At 41.3% G+C, this 19,127-nt stretch overlaps 1 protein-coding gene across 7 annotated transcripts in view; it reads right to left on the bottom strand.

The window, feature by feature from the left end:
* The window catches only part of rims1a (regulating synaptic membrane exocytosis 1a), a 130,747-nt gene that overhangs the window by 75,646 nt on the left and 35,974 nt on the right, over positions 1 to 19,127 (bottom strand). For all 7 annotated transcript variants that reach the window (XM_078931701.1, XM_023963227.2, XM_078931700.1 and 4 more), the window contains exon 4: positions 18,201 to 18,212. In XM_078931701.1, coding sequence (XP_078787827.1) covers positions 18,201 to 18,212 — 12 coding nt within the window. The remainder of the gene's footprint in view (positions 1 to 18,200; positions 18,213 to 19,127) is intronic.

Consider the following 19,127-nt stretch of genomic DNA (forward strand, 5'->3'; position numbering starts at 1 on the left):
CCGTATAACATCATGAAGCACAGCCTGAATTAATCCATATATAAGGCACACCACATTATGAGGCGTATCTTATCTTTTTTTGAAAAACAAATTAAGGTTTTTATCTGCGCCATATAGTGTGGAAAATATGGTTTGTTCTAAAACTGCACTAAGACAAAGTATACCTTGAAAATATATTTTACGTTAAGTGCCATAATTGGACTGTCATGCTCCTCCTGCAGCATCCTAGAGGAGAGCAGGGAGGGTGAATCACATTTTGGGGGTGGAGGAGAAAGCTTAAAGGAGCTGAATGGGAGCAGCAGAGGGCGGCGGCCTAACAACTTTCTGTGGGTTTGCCACAAAAGCACCTCTCAGCTATGATGTCAACTTCTAACAGTAGGGTCCTTGATCAAAGCAGCTTAAAACAAAGAAGAAGACATGAAAATAAACTCATGCATAAACAATACTGCTGACTGTCAGGCTTAGTTAGCAGAAACGATTGCACATTTGATCAGCAATGGGTCAGTTTTCTTATTCTTCCATACAGTAAGCACATTTGTGCCCCCCCCCCCCCCCCCCACTCTTTTTCTGACAGTGTGAAGGTATCTCAGAACAAATGACCAATGTGAGCTGTTATTTCATGATGGGCTCACTTCATCCCTCAGTAATTCCTGAATAAGATCACACTCTGATGGTGACACAAGCACCGAAACCAAAGCTCAGAGGAGGACGGTGGAGTATGCACACACAAAAAATATCTTCAGGCAGCTACCTCATGCAGAAGCAGGCATGCACTCAGAGCACAAATATCTGCTCCTCTCTGCACACATGCGTGAATGGCAGCGTGTCACATGACCACAGAAAGAGACCCCCGTCCACCCACGCCCGCGTTGAGTCTGTGAGTGAAGGAGCGAGAGCGGGACGGAGAGAGATGCTTCTCTACAGATGGAAAGTAGGACACCAAGCCCATGTGTGGATGTGTTTGTTTGCCGTTTTATTTATTTATCAGTTGTGCTTACTGCTGCATCTGTGTGTGTCTGTGTGTCGCCATGTGCAGGAAAGTGGCGTGCACCTGAAAGTGCAGGAATGTGCACCTGGGTGTGCTTTACATCATGCCTGCCCCACACAGAGGATATCGGTTGTGTGCAACTGTAGCTTTAAATGGAAAGGATGTAAAGATATCTGAAACTTAGTGTTATAAGGGCTTTTTTGTCTTTACATCTAAAAAAAACTATAAATACAAACTATATACAAACTTTATGTCTTAAACTACTTTTTGGTGTCTGATATGTTTTGTTTTATTGGTTTTCTTGAAGGATTTGTTAATAGCCAAATAAGCTATTTATCTTTATCATGGCATATTTCATGAAAATAAGCCTAACATTGAATTATTGGCTTAATTAAAGCAATAAAAAAGGAAAAACACAATAAAGACAAAAGTATAAATACATATAAAACCTATTTAAGATATGAAATCATAAATTGATTGCAAAATAAAGAAAATAGAAGAAGATGATGCCATTAAACATATTGCACGTGACACATTGAATCTATTGAAAATGACGTTTGTCAAATGGAACATTTTGTATTTTTTTTTAAAACACACTTTTGGCCCCTTATTGACTATTTTACAACCAGATTCTTTAGAGCCCGGTCCGTCTTTCAAACCCCCAAAATGTGAAGGGATCAATAATTTTGCATAACCTTTACTGTATTGTTTTAAACTTTGCAGTCTTAAAGATCCACCTTGATAAAAATAGTGTTTTTTGGGTTTTCAGGAGGACCTATTGTCATGGTTTGGGTTTCTTTGTCTTCGTTTTTGCTTCCGTTTTGTTTCTCTCAAACAAATGCTTCCTGCTTTATTTTGAAGGTTTCCTGTATGTATTGGTTTTGAGTTTCACTTCCCTGGTCCCAATATCTCCTGGGGGGTATTCCAGAAAGCAGGTTATGCTAGCTCTCACGATAAGTTTGAGGCTAAGGAAGTTGATAACCTCAGCTTTCGGTTCCAGAAATGGAGGTATGTTTCAGGGTAGGTCAAGTTGCCATGGCAACTCATGCTCTGAACATAACCTGGTCCGGAGCAGGTTTAGTTGAAGCTTAGTTTGTTTACAGAGAGGTGAGGCAGCATGGAGTGTCCATTTGAAGATGATTTAGTGGATGAAGAAGCTCAGATAATACTTTTTCCACCATGAGAAGGTGATAAGACCATATATGGATGTTGGAAAAATATTTTTTTACTTTGATCCAACTTAATTATTTGTTTCAGTTAAGATAAATCTTTTTTTTGTAAGTCAGTTTAAAAATTACACGTAGTTTTCAGACAGTTATTTTACTTTCATTCAAATTAATTCAATTAAGTAGGTGTAACTTTGGTGCTGCTGTTAGATCGGCACCGCAAAGGATTCTGGGATATCATTCCCTTTGCCTGTCTGGACGAATTTGGGTTTAAGTGTGGGTTTTTGACCAAATGTGTTTAGTTGTTTAGCTGTTTTACTGTGTTTTACCATGTTTTGCCGAGTTATTTTGCCCTACTGAGCTTACGTTTCTGCACCATGAGTGAGAGTGAAGGAGAGGATGATGAGTTTATATACCACCCCTACGGGCGATTGATGTAATGATAATAACGGTAAATTCCTACTTGAGATTTTGCACTCCGTGCATTTTTCCCCCCGTCTTTTTTATTGTTATAAAAATGAGAATATCTGCCGGCTCAAACTTAGACATATGACAGTTCAAGAAATATAATTAATTAAGATGGAAAAAAGATTAATTGAATTCGAGTAATGTGACATTTAGTTAAATAAATATGTAAATTTGAGTTGTATAAACAATTATTGAGTTTTATAGACGTAAGAAATTAGGTTAAATAAATTTAACTCAATTGTTTGTTCCCAATAGAAGTAATTCATTTAAATTGGCAAAATTGGATACGTTATATATATATATGCGTCACAAGGAAAATGGAAACAAGATCAGAAACTCGTGCGTTTACTTTGTCTGCTCTTTTTCTACACGCAGAAACTCTTTCTTTTACTGATGATGCAGCCGTGTTACTTTTTTTATGGACGTGTAATCTTCATACGCCGTCATTAAAATCTCAGACTCCGTCTCACTGAAGTACAGCGTTTTTTTTTTTTTTTCACCACGTGTTTCCATGGTGACTCCAGAAATCGGCGATCTATTGAGAATGTCTTTATGTACCTGCTGTGCACGAGCATTAACCCAGGGTTACCAAGTCGAGCGTAATTACGCCAACTCATATCCGGTGTTTTGGAACCGACATACCCAGAGTAAGCAAGTTCAGGCGGACTTCAGCCAGAGTTCAGGCTCAAAGTCAGGCTAGTTTAAACATGCTTCCTGGAATACCCCCCTGATCGTTTTCACCTGTGTCTTGTCAGTCCTGTTTGTATTTAAGTCTTGTCTCTGCTTGCCTCTGTGCTGGTTCATACTATCATATCCCTGACCGGCTTTGTCCTGTTTACTTGGTTTGTACGGTTAGGGTTGTTAAGTTCTCCTGCTTAGCAGCGCTTTCTGTTTTGGAAATAAACCCCTTGACTTGGAACCGTGTGCCTCCAGTTTTTGCATTTTGGGTACTTCGTCACCCCCCCCCCCCCCCCCCCTTCAATCTGACACATATATAAATAAATTTAGGCTCAAATTGTATTTAATTAATTTGATTTCTGAGTATTTCTTTTGTTTGTGAATCAGGAACAGATAAAAAAATGCTGTTTAGGAAAAAAGGAGCTTATTTTGTGACAGAAAATACACTGGGCGGACCACAAGCTCCCTTATCCGCTCTGCAATGAGAGGGGAAAAGGGGGCGGTGTTACTCTGCACCAACAATCTAAGCTACAACTTGGAGGCGAATTTCTCACAAACTACTGCCGCTCTGCAGAAACTATGTTTTATTTTCTCTTTCATTTTAAAGGCTTACTATAGTGAAAATTGAGTTTTTGGTGTTTCTAACAGGTTCATGGGGCATTTTTCTGATGATGGAGGACATATACTGTATAAAGAAAAATAAGGTTAAAATTGGATTTCTAATTATCCAAGATGTTGGGAATCGGGGCGGACAAAAATATGTTGTTGGAATAATAAGCTGATGTAGGGGCTATAGTTGGCGGGCCACAAACTCACTGGTTCACTCATTTCCGATGCATCATTTGATTCTGATGCATATTTCATCATTTTCTCAGATTACATTAAGGGAGCTTCATAAACCACTCTGATGTAATAAAGTGTTTTTCTAGTTAAAAATGAACTAAGAAATGCTTCAGAATCTCTAAAGCTCTGTTGGTAATTGATTGGTGCTAATAGTAGAAACTAGACTTTCCAGGTACCATGTAAGTTAGTTTTCATTTTTTTTTTCATTCATTTTCTTAACCGTTTATTCCCTTTCGGGGTCACGGGGCTGCCAGAGCCTATACCGGCCACTTGTGGGCGAAGGCAGGGGACAACCTGGACAGGTCGCCAGTCTGTCGCAGGGTAGAATGTCCACAAACACACACCCATTCACTCTCACACTCACACCCAGTGACAATTTAGAGTTGCCAATTAACCTATGAAGCATGTTTTTAGACAGTGGGAGGAAGCTGGAGACCCCAGAGAGAACCCACGCATGCACGGGGAGAACATGCAAACTCCACACAGAAAGGTCCCCCATTGATGTTGTGTTTTTCATGTCCCCCAGCTGGGCCTTCTTGCTGTGAGGCAAGAGCGCTAACCACTGTGCCACCGTGCAGCCCATGCAAGTTAGTGACAGGGAAAAATATATATGTGAGCCTCAATGGAGTTCAGCTTAATATTTATTAGTACTCTACATGACATTTGTGCAAAACTAATGCAACTATGAGCAGCTCTGGACTGTCAGTTTCCTTTTTTTATGGAGGTTGTGGTCACAGTTTTAGACTATCAAACTAAATGGAGAATGGTTAATCTTGGATTTAGTATCATGTTAATGAGACAGGTCTGAGTCAATATTTAGAGAATTTTTATTCATGTTGTTAACCGGCTTCGTGACTTGCACAGTAAAAGTAAAACCTGACAACCAATTAGCTATGTTTCACGCTGAGTCAGCATGTTACCATAGACTGTTTTGGTGAGGCGCAGTTACAGCTCAACTCAGTCAACCAGCCAAACCTGCAACCAAAGATGGGACCATGCATCCTTCTTTTTATTATTCTCTTTTCGCCCATTAACAGCAGAGATGCCGCCAGCAACACATATAACATATATGATTCTAAATCCAAGATTGACATTGCGTAACTGATCGTTTACGCGAAATGTGAATCAGCTGTTTCTGATACAGAGATAAATGCTGATTTAGGCAAATGGCATAAGCATTTCTCTACTGTAATGTGTTGCATTATGCTACAATACACTAGGCATGTGTTAAGTTTTCAAGAACACGCTATACATGGTTTGGTGAACGCCCATTAAGCCTGTGGTGTTCACACAGAAAGGGGCTTCTTCTTCTTCCTCTTTTTCTACTGTTTACTAGCACATTTCTGCCACCTAAAGCTGGAAGAGGCTTAGTGCAAATTTTCAAAGCGGTGCAAATCTCACAAATCTTGCTCCATCCAAGCTTTTCCTTTTACAGCCCTACTCCAACATATGAAAGTCTCTGTCTCATTGAATTCAGGCCGAGCAGACAAAAGCAAAATTATTAGGTTCTCCCTCATGATCACTTTTCAACTGGTTATCAATGGAGAGTCCCGCTGGTGGAATTTTAGTGAACTCCAGGTTTGTACGTGGAGCCCGTGAACAGACTTGAAAACTTGCGATGCGAGAACGAGAGGGTTTTGAATGCAGAAACACAAAACGCAGGGTTGCAGGTGTTTACATAGATTTTTCATTTAAAGTGACCACTTGACAGCGCAAGGCTGCATGCGTTTCTCCGCTTCAGAATAAGCTGGAATTACGTAAATTGTGTAAAAAGTTGAAGAGAATCTAAACACTGGACTGTTTAAAAAATGTTTTAAAAACTCCAACCACATTGGTTTTAACTGCAGCATTGTCTCTACAGCTCTGTACATTTCATAGTTGATGCATATACACTGTTGACTTGCAGAGTTCTATGCCGGTTGTTCTCTTTTTTTTCTGAGTCAAAGCATTGTGCAGAAGCCGAGGAGCAAGTGTGTTGATGGTTTAACACACGGAGCTGTAATTCTATTGCATGTGTTAAAGCATCTAACCTCAGTCTTTACAAGAAACCCTGTTGCATAACCAGCATGGCACACAACCTCGTGCACACACAAACCGATTGTTAAAAAAACACAGCAGCAATATTTACAGCTCAAGTGTACTCAGGGGTCACAGACAAATCATTGGTCAATATTGTAAATATTTGACTTGGCTTGAAAAGTGAAATGCCAACAAAGGGCTTATGTAACAGTTTGTAGGGGACCCAAAAACACACACATTCTAAAGAAGATATGGAGACAGGAGGCTGCATGGACCGAACATTTATAGAAAAATACAACAAGATTTAGTTTCAAATTTGAAGTTGAAAATAATACAAAAAGCTAATATTGGCTTTGTTAGCGTTTGTGAAGAAGAAAACACCAGCACAAATACTGAAAGGTTATATTGGACAGACATCTTAGTTCAGTAGACAAAGACCTCAGCTGAGTTTTGATTATCATATCAGGAAATTACATTATATCTACATTAATAGGGAACTTTTACCAAATGTTGGATTTTCAATCAACAGCTGTATGAAAAGTATTAAAATATGCCAAAAACAGACAATTTTCGCTCAGTGTAACCCCAAATCAAAACTATTTTTCAGCACTCTGAGAAATAAAAGAAACCATGACTTCAAGAGTTTTGGGAAGCTCAAGAAGCTCTGGAAACATTACACTGCTGGAATCTTTTATACAACACTTTTCCCCTTCGGGTTTGAAACAGGAAGTACCTGCTGGTTCCAAGAAGCCAAAATCCCATAGCGTTCTATATATTCCTCAATAAAAGTAGATACTCTTGAATCAAACGTTTGAAGCAATTGATTGAAATGGTTATCTCGAGCCCGCTTTCAAGTGGTAGGGGTGTGGTCTTAAAACAAGCTCTATCTTCATTGGCGAGAGTGGTTGCCAAAGAAATGTTTACTCCTACTAATAACTGCTTGGTCATGGTTCAAAGATGACTCTGGGTTGTGATGGCCTGACCTGAACCAAGGAAATGTGGTTTCGTGGAGGAGCTGGTCATTTTCCACTTAGATTTACGAATGTGCATCCCCACATGTCAGCATGTCCTCCCTGCATGCACTGCTGTGCTCATCTGACACACTGTATGCTGTGCAGTGATTTGTGTGTGACCCCGATTTCATAGCAGTGCCGTTCAGCAGCTACCAGAAGAGAGATGCGCTTCTTCAGATCAGTCAATGAGAGACGGACGCAGCCAGCAAGACAGGGGATCAATAGTAATCATGAGGCGGTGTGGCGTTAACAGCGGATGACACAATGCTCCGGCTTTCAAAGTCGCTACATCTTGACACAAAGCATAATTTCTTGTAGGCTTAGATCGATGATTATTCATTTAGACAAGTATTAGGGATTGAGTAAGATCATTTCGGGCATTTTTACTTTTCATAAATAGCTCATTTCTGTAATGCTCTACGATAAACTTTTTGTCATCTTAAATCCATGTTTCGTACTCTGTCTTCCTTCGAACAAATCGACACAAGCTTGACACAGACTGGTCTCTGACCTCATAAATGGTTCTCCAAGGCGGTTTGATGTCGAGTTAAATTGAAACTTGTGATGAATGAACATGGAGAGGTCCATGTAATACATTTCTAAAAATAAGGGTTGTAGGGGGAAGAAAGGCTGACTGCAAGTGATAGACGTACTATACTCTACACAGGAAGGGAGGAATGATGGTAACATACAGCTGATTGTTAATAAATTAACTGTTACAATTATTAATGTTGGCTTATTATCAACCAAAGACATATGTAACTACACTGGACTGATAATCTGATGTCATCCATTGGATTCACTGTAGCCTGAAGTGGGCCGGGCACATTGATCGGGGTTTGATCCATCCACCTTAACGGTGTTCTAAAAAACCACCACTGAGCAAGAAAAACAAAAGTTCTCTGCTGTGTCGGATGCACTCATTGGTCTACCCAGCTACCAATTTAAATTAATCAATTAATGTGGGCATATTTAATCTCCAAAAGAACAGATGATTTTGTTTTTCATTTAAGACAAAATGCTGCACTTGCTACTTCCTGTTTTGCGTCAAATTTGGAAACAGTAGGTGGGGGCTTGATATGAAATTTTTTAACCCAGTTTGGGATTTGGATCTATTTTTATTTGTTCATTGTTTATTTCAAAAAGTAAAAAAACAGGAAAAAAAATGACAAATGATACAGTTTGAAAGTAAAATAAACATTAACATAAATAAAATAAAAAGGAGACAATCTGAATCTGTTTATTTTATATTTGATCATTTAAAAAAAAGTATCAGATCGGGATTCTGCATCGGCAAAATCAAATGACGCAGAGTTGGATTGGGGCCACAATAAAACCTGATAGGTACATATCTAATATACACAGTATCTGAAATATTATCACTTTGTTCAACGACTTTAAAAAATCTTTGAGGTTTTTTTTTTTTCAGACTCATTTTGAAAAAAGTATGTAGTGAAATAAAGGCTGTTTGTAAAAGTGACTTTCTGTGGCTAATTAACAGCATCTGTGGTATGACAAAACCAGAGTCAGGAGCAGTCCTGCCAGTAGTTCCGAATCATAATTGGACTGGTCTAAAATAAGCAATCTGCCTGTGCAGATACAGCCACATAAAAGCAAAGCAAAGTCTTGGATGTTACAATTAGAGAGGAGCTATGTGTGTGTGTTTGTGTTTGTGTGGTTTCCCACGAGAGAAATGATCAAGACTTCAAAAATGGCTCTCTGTAAGAAACACTCGGTCTCAATACGACATACTCATCTCTCCACAAGAGTTCACCATCTCTGAAACAGATAATGAGTTCTGAATAACATTAGCACAACAAGCCAGACAGCATACAGCACCAGCATTTTCCTCTTCCTACTGAAACTTTCTTTTAAATGTCCTTTTGTAAAAGCAGGACGCCTCACTTATTACAGTTCAGTAGACACTGAATATGTTAGACAATTTAAAGCTGCACGAGGAAATATTGAGCTCTCATACCTCCAGGAATGTTGGGAGGGTGGCACAAAGGCATCTTTGCAGCTTGATGCCTCTAAGACCCCTCTAGGAAAAGTCCTGCATCCCCTCCTTTTTAATGACAATCAATCTAGAAGTCTTAGAGCTAACACTGTCATGCAGCGTTTGAACGGAACAGAAAACCATTTGTCTTTGTCTTTTACAAAAAAAGTCATGTGTTTTGATCAGAGGAGAACTTGTTTCTTTCACAAATAAATAACGAATAATAGGAAAAGTATTGCTAGAAGAAGCTCCAGGAAGCTGTTCTCAATGTAGTCTGCTTTTGTGCCAATTGTACTGCATTGTATTTCATTCACTGTCAAGATGAGTTATGATTTTCTTTTCCATCATCAACACTCTGAGGCCGGAAACTTGAACTTTCATGTCATTATTTTTCTTTTATCTCTTTGCTTTTTTGGTCAGTCCCATCGATCACCCTCAACAAAGTTCAGTGGTTCCACGGATGACAATCCACTGAAGGACTTGTGATGTGTGTAAACCTTGACACTTCAAAGTGGAACAGTTTGGAACAGTCTGTTCAAGCTGGGCTTTTATGATATCATGTATCACGTCAAAGAGGAATAACACTTGTGTTTTTTCATGGCGTGTTACTATTAAAAAAAAAGACATATTTGAGTCCTGATTATTAACGTTTACCTCAACAAGTAAAAAGGATGCTACTTAAGTAAAAAAATGGACTGAAGCACCCCAACTTCAATGTAGCAGTAATTGCAATATAAAATCTGAACAAACTATCATAATCTTAAGGGGGTTGACTGCGACTCCTGCTGCTTCATCACCGTGGTGATCAAAAATCCCACACCATCGCATCTTTAGTTTATATCTTGTGGGACACAGAAAAAGCGACTTCTCCAGTACCGATAGCAGAACCGTTGAGGTCAGATCTATCAGATACTGGGGTCTTGAAGAATGTTGCCCCGGGGCACGTTCAATACCGGGGCTCGGTACCCATCCCTAAGTAAGGGGCAGGGTGGAGAACAATCACCGAAGCGGTCGCTTTGCACATAGCCAGAGACATGGTACCCATATTTACCGTGGAGAAGCCGGGGTTTATTAATTAATGAAAACCTTAGACCCTAGATATGAGCTGTATTGTTAATCCTTTCAAAAATGGTGATACTCTCAAGGTGAATGTTTGTGTGTGTGACTAAAAACAGCTGAGACTTTGAATCCAAGAGTGTGTACATTTATTTGGTATTCATCCCAGAAATGGGGGTTACATTTGTCTTTCGTTTGATTAAATAAAAGCAAAATTTGCTTTAAGTTGTCTGCCGTTTGTACTTATTGCTTTCCTAAAGGGGGGGGGAATCGGGAAAAAATCGGAAATTGAATAAAAAAAATAAATTTGGAGATTTAATTTTAGGCCATATCGCCAAGCCCTAATTTGTTCAGTGCTTAACTTCTTCTTAAAAGGCACAAAAGGCTCCACGGTCACAGTCTCATTCACCCAAAGCACATTCACACACTCAGTAAAGTTTTAAGTTCTGCTACCCACCTGCCAATCTAGAACACACCCCTCATTCTAATAAAGACAAACAAAATAAAATTAAAAAGACAGAAACTTGGTTGGAAAACGTCTAATAAATAAAGAGATTTCAAAACCATACAAAGGTAACATGTCTATCAAATGACCACACCCCCATTTTACACAGTTTCAATTTCAAATAATTGGGAAAATTATAAAGTTGCAAATGAGTCTCTCTCAGTCATCACAACTATAATGACTGTATCAAGGATATGTAAAAGCATTAAAAAGCCAAGAAGTCAGATATCTTTATTTCTATTGTGAGGTGGTTTTTAAATGATCCCCTAGTGGTCACACAGCGAAACATGTTTACACCACTTGATTTACACCACTGGTTTCTGGCAAGCCTGAAAGAGGAAGTGCAACATTTTAGTACTAGTGATGAGAAGAAATACATGGTTAATTTCTTTCGCCACAGAAATTATAACCCTGCCAAATACAACGGTCAGTGGGAGAGGCCGAGTCACAGACTGCAGAATCCCTGCATGTTTAAAACCATTGAGCGTTCATAACTTTCCAAAAGTGCCAGAAAAGTTCATACCGTTATCTCAAGTAATATTTTGGAAAGATATAATGACTACAGGAGTATAAAAAATTGAAACAAACTTACACAAAAGTAACAGGCATTCCATCTGGAAGACTGAGGACTTTTTTAGTACAATATCTCTATGTTTACACAGTCAGTACCCTTGGAACTATTTTTGACAACTATAACAAATTTTACAAATATAATAACGTAGTGCAAAATGTGTGCTTGTAACTCAATGCATTGAGCAGCCTTCTGGCCATTAGTTTTTATGTGGGGGGGCTCAACTCTGAAGCCGTGTGGGCACGACACTTAATCCCTCATTACTTTCAATAAAATAGGGAACCTGTAAAGTTTATTTAAAAGTTTCTGTTTTTAAATAATGAAAAAAGTTCAATTTATCAAGGTTGTAAACCAAAATGTATACAAAAATTTTCAAACTCAGGATTGAAATGTGATTCTGCAGTGAAAATTTGTATTTTCCTTAACGGATACCTGAACCAAGAAAATCAAACATGGTCCACTGGAAAGCAGTATGCTCTATGCTGTTCTACCTAAACTTTTCCCCATTAGAACATGTGACTGTTGTGTACCAAGCTTTAGCAAAGCAGTAAGACTGCTTTGTACGACACAACAAACCACTCCTGCGGAGCCGAGATGTTCAAGTTCAGCCAACTGTCATCAAAGTGCCCGTTTGGCGGCCGCCCTAAGGGAATGCAGCCAGGGCCAAGTGCTGTGCGTCTCTGAACCTGACACAGCTACACAAACTAAAGAAGGTGTTAAAGGGACTTTGTATGAGCTGTGTGGCGTTCTCCGGAGGAGTCTAACCTGCATGATACTTTAGTACAAGTGTTCTCAGTGTTGCTCCTTCAGAATCATGTCCCACGACATCCAGTGATTCTGCTCAACTCCACTTTAACAAAGACACACAATGTGGTTAGACTGAATGTTTGAGACACCTGGGATTTTTTTTTATCATTGATCGGATTTGTCTTTAGTTCTTCCACACACTGATCAGATGCTTCTGCAGGATTTTATGAGGTAAAATCTTTAGCATTCTTACTGATGCATCAACATTCTGATATCAAGATGTTCATCTTGTGCTTAAAGTATTGGTTTTGGTCACTTTATTGGCCTTTTCTTGAGTTATTAGGCTGTTTATGCTCAAATACACTATATAAAGAAAGTCTTCAACTCTTCAGAAATGTTATGTTGTTTCAAAACTGACACATTTTGCATCCTATCTTATAAAAAATGGCCTAGCTTACAACAGTTCAGCAGACAGTAAGCTATTATACTTGTGTTTTGCTTTAAAATATTTTTTTTTTGTTTTTTTAAGAATTGTAATCTAAATTGTGTGAAACTTTTAGCGATTTTGTGAGTTTCTATGGCGTTTCTACATGTTCAGGAACTAACAGAACATCATATAAACAATTAGTCCAGATTACAATTTAGTATTAAGCCTATCAACTGGTTGGTATATGGCCTTTTTAGCCAAGATTCTTTTTTTATAAACAAACGTGTATTTTCTTTAACTAAGGTTTGGCTTTCTTAAATTTCTTTTTTGTCGAATTTTTTGATTAATCTAAATGCAAAAGCCTTTTTCTACATCTTTAGAGAATTGATTAAACTCTCAGCTTATATTTTCTTGATTTTTTTTAATTGCATTAAAGATTGTGAAAAGAAAGGTGATGTCTTTTCTATACAAACACAGTTTTGATGGAGTCCCATTCCACCTGGATGTTGCTAAAAGTCTGGCTTCGCGTTGACAGAGTGGTGGTTCATGTGACTGTATCCAACATTCATACAACATTGAACAATTTCAGCACATGTACTGTTTTTTACTCGAAAGTTTGTATTGTTAAACTACAGTCACATATGCCAAAATGAAAACGCACAGCGTCCTAAATGGAAGTTATTCAGCAAATTCAGCAGGTGGCCGCATGGCGGCATTTGTAATCGGTAGGCAGCAGTCACATTGGCTACCTTCACACAGGCTGAAACGACCCAATTCCGATTTTTTTGCCCCTATTCGACCTGTATCTGATCTTTTCATGACAGTCTGAACGACACAGATCCGATCTTTTCAAATGTGACCCAGGCCACTTGGGTATGTGGTCCTGAATCCGATACGTATCTCATCTTTTGAAATGCGACCTCCGTCTGAACGGCCAGGCCACATGAATCAGACCCGTACGTCATTGATGCGCAACAAAATTACAAAACATAATTCTGCGTTGAAGTAGGCGGGAACGAGAACATAAACATCAACCATGGCGGACGATGCTGCTGAGACCAGTCAGTGGAAGGGAAGCGAGGCCAAAATCCAGGGCTCTTGTCACAACCGGTCGGTTTTGAAAAAATATCCAGCGAAATGGCCGAGCGCGGTGTTGAAACTTTCCAGGGATTACTTTTTTTCCTTTCCGACCGTGGTCAGAAGCACGGGGGAGACCATCTCCAGGGCCAAAGACGGATCCTCCTCCGGGGTTCACTTCCCCATTCGGACCCTTAGATTCTCCAGAGCGGGTTAATAAGAGTCAATAGCAGTTCTTCTGGGGGAAGCCTTCTTTTATTACCGTTCTCCTTCCTCCCTTACACACAACACGAATGTGCGCACCCGACACACTTCCGCTGCCCCCCCCCCCCACACACACACACACACACAAACACGCTTCCTCTACGTGCTCTCTTCTGTCTCTTTTTTTTTTTTTTTTAACTTGTTCTGTCCAACAGCTGAGCAAACAGATTAGAGCTGAAGGCTTTTTGTGTTGGACAGGTTTTACTATCACAAAAAGAGGTTATATAGCTTCAAGAAACTAGAGTGTAGATTTGTATAAACCCCTTTTTGTCGTATTATTTTTTATTTATTTGTTACATTTAGTGTGTGTGGGGAGGGAGAGGGGAAGAATGTGAGGGGAGGGTGGAAGAGAGTAAAAGGAAGAAAGGTGAAAAGGTGGGGGATACAAGCACTGATTTGACTAAGTTATTAATTTAAGCTGTAACAATTATACCAGATCTGCTGGAAAGACGAATGTTACATCAAAGGTGAAAATCTGACACTAAGATGAGCGAAAAAAAATCTGTCCATCAATACACTGTAGGTAAGGAGGAGGGATGAAGCAGACAGGGAGTGTGGCAGTGTGCACGTGCACGTGGGGGTGGAGATACATGCATGCTGCCGACGTGAACCGTGTGTTCATAAAGGGAGCCAGAACCTACCCAGCCAGACCAGCCAGACCAGGAAAGGGGAGGAGAGCCCCCCAGGGCAGAAGCCCCCCCAGCATCCGGACCCAGGCAGCCCGGGAGGGGAGGAGGAGGGGACCGCCCACCCCACCAGCCAGGCACAGAGAGGGCCCCCCTACAGGGGCCCCCCCAATGCCCAGAGGCACAAGCGAACCCAGTGTCCGGCCCCCAGGCCACAAGACAGGAGCGCTTAGCCGTACCAGGCGGCAGCCATGGGGGCCACCGGGCGCCGGACACCGAGACAAAGGCCAGGGACGAAGCCAGGGCCCCCAGAACCCATGAGCCAGCCACCACCCGACCGGCGCCCCGTCCCCGCAAGCCAGCCCAGGCACGTGACCTTAGCAACCCAGGGATCGTCACGCACCCACAGCCACAGCCACCCCCCTAAAACCCTACGCACTACACCCCCCCCCCCCCCCCCGCCATAATATCTGACCCCCCCTCCCCAACCCTCTCAGTGCCCTCCCCTCTCTGTGATGGGGAGGGAAAGCCCCAGAGGGTCCCAGCGAGCCAGCCCCCAGGTCGGTCCTACCCATGCACTCACACACACATACTCACAATCATCTGGTTACCCTCCCTACCCCCGCCGCCACACAGTAACCCCCCCCCCCAGCCGGCCGACCCCCAGCGCCGCATGCCCGACCCCTCCCGCAGCCGACAGGATACCCATAAGCCCGGCCGCCCTGAGAGGACCAGGCGGGTGAAGACCGGCCGCCCCCCCCGACCCCACCCATGTATGGAGGTGTGGGAGTGCTGTGTGTGTGCTGCAGGTAAAATAGGAGGTCACCAGTGTGGGGGGCTCCACCGCTGCCAAGCCGCAAAGCCCCCCACTCCGGAGTCCCTCTGTGAGTGGTGTGTATTTGCTGTGTGTGTGCTGCTAGCATGCAGTGTGTGTGTCTACAGAGGAAGTTAAAATTGTGGGGGGGGCCAGCGAAAGGTGAGCACGGATTCTCTAAGGTGACCCTTAGATTCTCCAGAGCGGGTTAATAAGAGTCAATAGCAGTTCTTCTGGGGGAAGCCTTCTTTTATTACCGTTCTCCTTCCTCCCTTACACACAACACGAATGTGCGCACCCGACACACTTCCGCTGCCCCCCCCCCCCCCCCACACACACACAAACACGCTTCCTCTACGTGCTCTCTTCTGTCTCTTACACACATGCGCGCGGCCCCAGCACATACACATCCCCATTCCACAACAGTGGATACAGACGATTCCGGCTCCAATGCTTTCTTAAAATGAGAATATTGTAATTTTGCTGGCTCCTTTGTGAAAATGTATGTTATAATGCAACACCGCTTTGACAACACTGTTGTTGACATCCATTGTTAACGTTAGCTACTGCCGCAAACAACAAGTGACATCGTACACCGTTGAGTACTCATCGCACATGCGGGTCACTTCTGGGTCATTTCACGGTCACACAGGAGATCACAAAAGTGCGCATTTAATTGGAAATGTGAACGGCATTGCAAAAAAATCAGATTTTTTCCAAAAATCGGAATTGAGCATTAAGCCCTGCAGTGTGAACGTAGCCATTGTAACACGTCACGCAGCATCTGCAGAGGCTTTTAGAAAAAGTTAAGATTAAACTGTGATTTTTTTTTTTACCTCTTTCAGTGGCCGCACGGGTACATGCGATGTAGCCGTCCAGCAGCAGGCGGGTGGCAGGAAGGCAGCAGCGCAAAACTTGACTGATAAGAGGGTCCACAAAATCATCTGATTGGACAATTTCACACTGCTACCCTCCAGCCACCCCTCTGCCTCCGTGCTGGCGCCCAACTGCATTGTTAGACTTTTTATTTTTTCTTATTTTAGTGTCAAGCACCAGAGGTGCCCAACCCACATGAACTTACAAAGACACAAACAATAGGGAGGCAGGTTTTCCATCATTTTAAACAAAAAGTTTGCCGTTTTAAACACAATAAACTTAAACAAATGTTTCAAGCTGTCTTCATTTGACATATCAAACAAAAATAAACCAGAAAACAATTCATTTCTCAGATCGTGATAGATGGGACAATAAAACAAAAAATGGCATTAATTTTCTGTTTCATTTAGGTGACAAAGGGTACAAACACGGTTCTCTTGGGAGTGAGTGGACTCGCCCCATCTCTAAAAGTTGAGGCAGAATACCACATCTAAACTGGGCACACAAAGACCTCTGACCTCTATTAAGATTATGTTTAACATAAAGTCCTGTACCGAAAATTTCTTTTATCAAAATATAAGTTTGGTTTACATAAAACATCAGTATTCCATTTCAGTTTATATAACCTTTGTGCTACCTTGTGGGTTCCAGATGACCCCACTCCCAACTTTAATGTGCCTCCAAGGCTGAACCTTTCTTTTTTTCAATGATTTGTGATCTTCACTGGTGTCCATGGATTACATGAAATCCTCTCCACCTTTATCCACCTGTGTGATGGTAGGGAAAACATGTCAAAGTAAGGGTCAGTCATCTGGACCCCACAAGATAGCACAAGGGATAACTCAAAACATACATTTCTTAATTTTCTGATATTGCAGATCAGCCTGTTTCTATAAATATACAGAAGATCTAGTTCTGTGAAAATGATCTGAATCTGCTCACTCCAGGAAGATTTACATAATAAACTCCAAATAACTATATAGAAATGGTAAGGTAGCAGCCCTGGCACTCGACAACAGCTGCTGAGATGGGCCCAGCAATGACCGGACAACAATCTGGCAACCGTGAGTCCAAATGTGAAAATGGCATTGATGCTGCACAAAACTCATTATGGCGTGGATAGCACCACAACAACTCCAAGACCTGCGTCATGACGAACTGCGGTTGACGCTGACAAGAATGTGAAAAAGACAGAACACTGTGCTTTCTTGGGGGGGGGGGGCATGTTGTCCACAAATGTGTACATTTGTAAAGTGACCACATTATAATGTGTGTTCAAAATCTGAGTTGTAAATGACCAGTGGTGAAGAATGGCCTGCTTTTTATACACCCCACCACTGGGTGGCCGGTGGCACTTGACATGGACAACCGTCGTCTGGAGACATTTACAAATCAGCCTATCCGAGCTGCTGCTGGCCAGCGATCTGGCTGCCACCGCCATGTGGCCGCCCAGCTGTCACCCGATTTTGTAAATTTCCTCCCCACCTGCCTGACTAATGCCTGACTGCCACGTACATTCATCAACATGCCAACAAATTTCCAGCAAATCCTGCGGTGATCTTTAATCTTAAAGATTCTGCCGATGCACAGTGACAGTTGTATATGTGAGTGTAGCATTAGGGAAAATTCTAATGATCTTTTTTTTTCTTTGAAGAGGGTAAATGATATAAAAGCTTAACCCTTTAACACCAGAGCTTTAGCACCATGGTTGACATTCCCTCAACAACTGTAACTTTTCAACCGTTTACGCAATCTCCACTTAAGAATCAAAGTGTTAAGCAGTCAAAATAAAGAAACTAATGACAAAAACATTGTCAGACCACTTCAGAACTGTTCTGTTAAAGTCTTGAAGATGAAGGTCAGTCTCGGATGTGTGCATTTCATTAGATTCCGTTTTGTTAATGCTAATGTGGTTTCTGTGGTCCTCTTTTTTTCCTTTTACAGCAGTTTGACATGAATGTCACTCAGCCTGTTAAGGTGAAGCAGAAAAAAAGGCTGGAATGATGAAAAGGCCTAAATTTGCTGATCGAGCTTCTGGGTTTTATAACCAATAAGAAAGTACTCACCACTTTATCCTCCTGCAGTGATGCATGTATGTGGAAAAGGAAGACAGTGTTAATGTTTTGGAGCGTATAGAGTTAATCCTTCAGCACAAAAAAACAAAACAAAAGAAACATTCAAAACTCAAACTAAACAGATTATCTCATCTGTCATCAGCAGGAAGCACTTTAAAATGCCTGATTTCACTGCAAAAAAATCTGTCAGCCACAACTAACCTGCCATTGAAGCTCCTTATTGTCTAAACACACCTGATCCAGGTAATCAGCAGCAGATGAGGCAGGGATTCCTAAAAATCAGCAGGATGTAGGACTTACAGTCCTGAAGTCTGAGACCCCTGGTCTAGGTCAGTCTAAGTAATCATAAACATCTCACAATACATTTAGAGTTTATGTATCTGCCTTTTTTTTCTGTAACCAGACATATTTTTAGATTCCCCCCCTAACAAAATAGCAACTCCTCAGGCCAGTGTGTCAGGCAGGTAAATCCTCCAAGCCCACAGCAGATAGCAGAGAAAAGTTTAGAATACCGTAGTCAGAAGGCTTTTTTTTAGCTGGACCTTAGCTCCATGTGGACAAAGAAAGTCAATGTGTTTTTATTCAGTTGAAGTGGTCATGTGGGAATTATTAAGACACTCATCTAGAAATCAAACCACATTGATTGTCTGTATCTATCTATTAATTCAATAGAACTGAATCAACCAGCTACAACCTGTTCAAAGCTTTGGAGATAACAGTGGACCTCAGAAATAACCTTCATTCATCCCCCACACTCAAAATATTCAAAATAACAGTCCCTGCAATAGACTCATACGGGTAACTTAGGTCCGTCATCTCATGGGATCTGAAGAGGACCTCGTCCAGAAAGAAGAATGCCCAGTAGAGGTTGCACTTCTGTGATAGCTAATGCCTTAGACACAACTCCCCTTATGAGTA

The sequence above is a fragment of the Oryzias latipes genome, chromosome 15 (genome assembly GCF_053564925.1).
Source record: "Oryzias latipes strain Hd-rR chromosome 15, Olatipes_Hd-rR_3.1".
Classification (NCBI taxonomy): domain Eukaryota; kingdom Metazoa; phylum Chordata; class Actinopteri; order Beloniformes; family Adrianichthyidae; genus Oryzias; species Oryzias latipes.